General features: G+C 42.5%; 1 protein-coding gene across 3 annotated transcripts; it reads right to left on the minus strand.

The window, feature by feature from the left end:
* Nucleotides 1-607: 607 nt before the first annotated feature.
* Nucleotides 608-2,856, minus strand: LOC147998040 (Y-linked testis-specific protein 1-like). Of its 3 annotated transcripts, none has more exons than XM_087601355.1 (3): nucleotides 2,804-2,856; nucleotides 769-1,641; nucleotides 608-689 (listed from the first exon to the last, which is right to left on the minus strand). In XM_087601355.1, exon 2 carries the CDS (start codon nucleotides 1,562-1,564, stop codon nucleotides 770-772), a length of 795 nt encoding a protein of 264 aa, XP_087457481.1. In that variant the 5' UTR covers nucleotides 1,565-1,641; nucleotides 2,804-2,856; the 3' UTR covers nucleotides 608-689; nucleotide 769. The 3 variants fall into 3 exon arrangements, with proteins under 3 accessions (XP_087457481.1, XP_087457480.1, XP_087457482.1); XM_087601354.1 differs by having other exon boundaries at nucleotides 2,673-2,827; XM_087601356.1 differs by having other exon boundaries at nucleotides 769-1,596; nucleotides 2,673-2,817.
* Between the last annotated feature and the right edge of the window lie 3,721 nt (nucleotides 2,857-6,577).

The raw sequence follows: 6,577 nt of genomic DNA on the forward strand, positions 1-6,577 counted from the left end.
ATAACCAATGGATTAAGAGCTCATCTGCTTTGAAAGAGGACTGGGATTTGTTCTTTGAGCTCATGTCCGATGGCTCCCAACCACCTTTAATTTCAGCTCCAGGGGACCTGACTATTCTTGTCACTGTGGTCTCCTGTATTCATTCCTTGCCCTACCTAGATAAATAAAAATAATACATCTACATATGTGAAACTGGTTTCATTAGGTTTTGTTAGTCAAACAATCCCTGATCTTCTCTGATTCTGAGTCTGCTTGGATCAGTTTATTGGGTTTCCCCTTGGGTTCCAAGACCACCTCTCTGTTACCTGCCACTCTTTCGCCAACTATCTGTTTCTCCCTCAAACTTCCCCTCAGAGAGTCTATCTATTTCTGGCCCCTCTCCACTGCTTCCTAAACATCCATCTTTTTTTTCCCCTGTGCCATCCCTGCTCCTCTAAGCCTTATCTCCAGTTTTTTCCTCTCCCTAAAGACCAGACTAGCTCAGTACTGTTTGTTTTAGTGTATGTGACATTAGACTTACTGTTCACAGCCTTGAACTTTCCGGCTTCCTCTCAATGTTCCATCCACCACAGCCAGTCTCCTCCACAAAAGTGTGCATACACAACACATCACATCACACATTTTAATTTTTAGAGCAAAAACAAATTCCACTGGAAAAGATACTGGGGATGTCAAAGGCCATTGGGTATCTGAAACACAGAAAAACAAACATTTTCACCCCAATCCTATAAATTCCCCATATATGTCCCCTCACTTTGTGAATTTCACCTTAATGGATCTTTTCCATCAGATTATAGACATAGATGTGGACGTCGCCATCAAACTTGATGAAGTACACGGAAGGCTTGGCTAGAACTTGGTAAATGACTTTGCCGATCTTTTTGGACCCGTCACTTCTGGTGAACTGCACACATTGACCTGTTAAGATGTCGCTGCCAACTTCTGACTTCACCTCTGCTGGCGAAATCTCTGGAATGATACGGAGATTACCTTCTGTGTAATCATCCAGGAGTTGATAGATATATAGGACTGGATCTTTCTCATAGGTGATGTAAAACCAGTCCTTCATGATTGGCACTTGGGCTAGGACCACCCCCCTCCAGTTGTCCTTAGAGCCATGTTTGCCCTCAAATTTATGCTCCACAGCACGGCCAACCATGGCACTTGCGAGTTGGGCGTCTTTCACTTGAGGAAACACAACTTTGTGAGTCAAGACCTTAAGCTTTAAAATCCTCTCATCACTGTGAAGTGCCAGTCCATAGACACAATCAACTCCATCATACTTGACCAGATAGAGAGAGGGATTTGTTGGCAGTTGATCTAGAACTATGGCCTTCCATTGGGTGACGGGCTCATCACCTTCCTTCCATCCGTGTGAAATTCTGCACCCCACAATGTTCCCCAGGGACTGGGGAGAAGGCCTCTTCCTCTTCCGCTTCTGGAAGGATGGTGTGCTCATCCTCCTTACAGACACCCTCTTCTTCTTGGCTGTAGACCTAGTGTGGTAGGCCACGGTACTCCTGGTCCACTGTCTTGTGGCTATTGTTCTGCGTTCAGGCTTCATACTTTCCCATGGCCTGGGTTTGAAGAGCTCACCTGCTTAAACCAGAGACAAAGCTGGTACCTCTGTCATATGAGTACCTGCAATAACAATGGGGGTGGGGTTGGGGATGGTGCTGGACCAAGGCTCTTGTCTATGAGAACTTTGGAGCAGGTGAGGAAGGCGATGGTAAACAGGTTTGAGCATCTGAATCTAATGCTGTCATAATCAGAAGTTCATAGAAGTGCTGGGCAATGGTGGAGCACACCTTTAATTCCAGCACTCCAGAAGCAGAGGGAAGCAGACCTCTGTGAGATCAAGGCCAGGCTGGTTTACAGAATTAGTTCCAGGATAGACAAAACTACCCACAGAAAAACCCAATCTCATAAATCAAAATCTAAAGTTCAAAGGAAAATGAAAAAATGGTTCTCTACAGCTCAGAATAACATATTTAGACATATTTCTTCAGCCCGAGGCACTTTGCCTATGCTGAGGAACATCTCCTTGAATGGCTAGGTCAGTGTGGGATTAAGTATCCTTGTCCCCACTTTAAGCAAGCAGAACAGAGAAAGGATAGCAAAGGAGCCAGAAGGGTGGCCACACCCCTTCTCTACCCTCTAACTATGAGCTATTTGGCAACATCCACAAGTATCTGCCCAGAGACAAAGCACAGCAGTCCACTGGCCTTCTCTACTGTGCATCCTGACCCAGCCCCAGGTTTATTCCCCGAAGCTGTTGCATTTTCGACCGCAACAAGAGTCTTTTGTGTAGGCAACAATAGCCTTTTAGAAATAATATCTACTGGGGTTGGGATTTAACTCAGTGGTAGAGCAGTTGCGTAGCAAGCACAGGGCCCTGGGTTCCTCAGCTCCATTAAAAAAAAAAAAAAAAAAAAGAGAAATATTTTCTCCAAAAATACACAGGCACAGAGAGGAGCTTTGGCATTTTAGTAGAATTTTGAATTAGATATTGTTAGCAAAGAATAATAAACTCCGGAGACTGACTAGCCTAGACCATCTGCCTAGCTCTCAAACGTGGAAGACATTAGAACGTAAGGTTACTTGCTGTACGAGGGAAAACTTTTAGCTTTCTGTGCTACAAGGGTCCCAGTTATCTTCATAAACGTATTTACCAAAAGAAAATGTCCTAGTCGTCCAGATTCTGTCTTCTGAAACCGGTCAGGCACCAATAGGTTGTTGAACAGTTGTGGGGTTCAGGAGCTGAACTAGCTTTCACACCCCGCTCCAAAGATAGTGAACCCACCTTCAAAGTAGTCTAGCGCCTCCAAGTGGAAGAGATGCGCAACCTCCGCCCTTGTGCTCTGTGACATCATCCAGGCTCTGCTTACGTCATAGAACCCCTCTCAGGCCAGTTCCTTCCCTAGTTACGCTTAGAAACTTCCAGCATCTAGGTTTTAGCTTCTCATGTAGCCTCCTGGTGAACCAAAATAAAGTCCCCACCCAAATATTCTGATGACTCGAGTCACAGTCTGCCCAAGTAGCTCTTTTCATGCTTTTTATTTTTCTGAAAAACTCTTTGGTTTCTGAGTCACCAACATCCTTGGTGGTTATTTTCCCAGCTCCTATGTTTTCTTTGGTTAACTTTAAGTTATTCTCCGTATCAGAAATATTGCTAGGCTCTCTTTCCGAGGCAGCACACAGGATAGAACAACAGAATTAGCTCTATCAAAACCCACAATTAGAGGAGGGCCATTTTTATTGAAACAAAGCTGGAATTTGACAAGATTAAATACCTTGTATTGAAGACAATGGCAATCATGAATTATGGATTCTTTGCAAAGAGCGAGGAAAAATTAGCTCCTGGACCTGCTTCCAAAGTCGGAATAAACTTATCACAAACCCAATATCGACCAGTCATATTTTAAATGTCTTTAAAATTTATCAGCACTTCTGATTACAAGGAATTTATTAGATCAAATGCAGTAAAACAGGATGAAATAGATGAGGTAATTTTGTTTTTGAAATATGGGTAGACAGAATACTGGATCCAGGTAAGTATGGAATTTACCTGTAAATTACAGGCCACTTTAATTGTTTGTGTCACATAGTTCTTCAGATCTTCAAAAGGATTCTTTTTAGAACCCTCCCCTGTCCCCACTACACTCTGACCATCCCTTCCCTCTTCCCAATAATTCCCTTCCACTTTAACATTATAATTTTTTAAATGTACTTAGAGCTTAACGACTTATGTCAGCTTTTTAAAATCTGTCCAATTTTCTAAGTGCACCGTCTTCTTTTTCTCCTTCTATCGTAGTTTTAAGCACATTTTCTTTCACACTTTGAGTTTTACTCTCTCTCTGCTCTTATGACTACTCTGCCATTATGTGACTGTTGGTCGACTATGTGGCTGACCTCAATGTGGGGTTAACTCAAATGACATGAATTCCCCCCCTCTCTCCCCTTAATCTTCCTTCTCTAGGCACCTGCAGAGATTTAAAGCATTGGGGATTTTTTTAACCCTGGAAAGCACACACACACACACACACACACACACACACACACACACATACACAAACATACGCACATACACACAGAAACACTCATAGAAACACAAACACACACACATACATACACACACAAACACACACACATGCACACACAAACACACACACAATCATACACATATACACACTCAAACACACAAATACAGAGAGAGACAGAGACAGAGACAGAGAGAGACACGGTGAGAGACAGAGAGCCCATGAGAAAACATGTGATATCATCATTTTAAGAACATTAAACAGACAGAACTTTCAAAAAAGTGAAGAACAAGTAGGCAACAAGAAGAATAATCTCATCATAGCCATCAACTTGAGGAGGAAAATTTTCACACTCTAGGCTTCTAAGTACCAGTCTGTTACTGAGCAAAGTAGGGGCAGGAACTCAGGCAGGACTCTAGAGGCAGGAAAGGAAGCAGAGACAACTTAGAAATGCTGAGTACTGGATTCCTATCCATGACCTACTCAGCTTTCTCTCCTTCTCATACAACCCAGGGCCACCTTCATAGGGGATGACACTATGCATAGTGGGCTAGACCCTTCTACATCAACCATCAAAAAAGAATCCTTACAAATGTGCCAAAGGACGTTCTGATGGAGGCAATTCTTCAGCTGAGGCTCCTTTTTCCCAGGTTGAGTCAAACTGACAATAAAAACTAACCAGGACCCCTGCACATTCATTCTGATTGCCACACTGTGTGCAATAGACAAGCCATTGGAATAACCTTAGCTGTTGATCACTGGATGAATGGCTTAAAAAAGTTGATATACATTGATGTGATTTTCATCTATGTGTAAGAGCAAAGGGTTTTGTTCTCAGAAAAATGGATGGAACTGTAAAATACAGTATATTAAGTGAAACAAGCCAGACTCAAACAGATGATTGCAAAATTTAGATTTTAATAAGGGATATTATGTGAAATTGGGCATTTAGGAAAAGGAAGGGGAGCAGCAGGGTGTGTGTGTGTGTATGTGTGTGTGTGTGTGTGAGTGTGTGTGTGTGTGAGTGTGTGTGTGTGTGTGAGTGTGTGTGTGTGTGCAGGTGGAAATGGTGGTGAGTTGTGAGAAAGAAGATGGCTAATGTACAGTATAAACCTGTACTAGGAGTCACATGCAAGCCCACTGACTTGTACATTTAAAGAATATCGATATAAGAGAGCTGAGTCTAAAACAATGTTTTGATTAAATTGGGGGTTTATGCTTTAGAGATACCATAAAGATTATTCATATTTTCCTTCCCACTGGGCTCTTGCTGTTGCGAGCTTGATACTTGTGACAGGATATGGCAATGAGCTTTGGTTTCTGTACCTCATTAATAACCCGGAATTCATGTCATTCAGTGAGGCTACCGTGGGGAAGGAGGTAGTTAGAGATCTTAAGGGTACACCACGTGGGAAGAATAATACCCACCCCCACTATAGATTTCCAAATATTCACCATCATCTCTGGTTTGAATGTGATCACCCAACATTTATTTTCTGAAGATTAATCCCCAGTGGGAATGTAGTTGTGAAGAATTGATTAGGTTAAGAGGGATGCAACCTACAAATAAAGATCCATTAATGATGCTATTGTGGAAAAAGGTTAAATTATGAAAAAGGAGTTTGGCTCCCTCTCTTTTATTCCTAGCCCCCTGGATCCCTTCTGTGGTGACAACATTTCACAAGAACTCCTTCCTCTGCCGATGGTCTCTTCATCTTGTATTTACAGGTTTCTGAATCATAATAATACAGAATCTGTGTCATTATACACTAGCCAATCAGTGCCATTCTGTTTGTCCATAAAAGCATGAACATGCCTCAGAATTGTGAGCAGCTGGGTCATATGGGAAAGCATAGCTGGCAGAGAGGACTAGGTTGTTAGTGCTGACTGAAGACAAGATGGTTTCAGGTTTAGCATGAGTGCTCTTTGTTAAAGAAACAGCACAGAGGAAGAGTGTAGATTGGAAAGTTGCAGCTTAGAATGGACTCAGACATCTACTGTTGGCCTTTCGTGGACAAGGAGCCATTAGGAAAAGGGAAAGATCACTAGGGATAGCTTCAGCCACTGCTTTTGTCTAGCAGAACCCTTTTTAGAATCCTATCTTCGAGGATGTGAAAGAAAACTGCCTGGAGTCACTTGATACATCAGTAACCATCAAGAGTGTGTACACTATTATAGAGGGACCCAGGAAAAAGCCTGATCTTGGAAGATCCTTTGCCTTCAAGAGAGGAGACTCCTCCCCACCAACACTGGGAAACCCATCTACGTCGGTAAGGGCATCCCACTAAGTCCAGATCAGTGGTCCTTAATCCTTGGATTGAGACCGCTTTGGGAGCTCAAATTGCCCTTGCACAGGAGTCACATATCATATATGCTGTATTCCAGATATTTACATTACAACTCATAACTATAGCAAAATTAAAGTTATGAAGTAGCAATGAAATAATGTTACAGTTGGTGGAGCTGTATTAAAAGGTTGTGTTAGGAAGGTTGGAAACCACTCTTCCTGACCCGTCTAAAATATGTCTGTTGGTATG

This window comes from Rattus norvegicus, chromosome Y, assembly GCF_021556685.1.
Source record: "Rattus norvegicus strain SHRSP/BbbUtx chromosome Y, alternate assembly SHRSP_T2T, whole genome shotgun sequence".
NCBI classification, from domain to species: domain Eukaryota; kingdom Metazoa; phylum Chordata; class Mammalia; order Rodentia; family Muridae; genus Rattus; species Rattus norvegicus.

Coding starts and splice junctions, on each gene's coding strand:
- LOC147998040 (XM_087601355.1), bottom strand. CDS start 1,564: ATGAAGCCTGAACGCAGAACAATAGCCACAAGACAGTGGACCAGGAGT.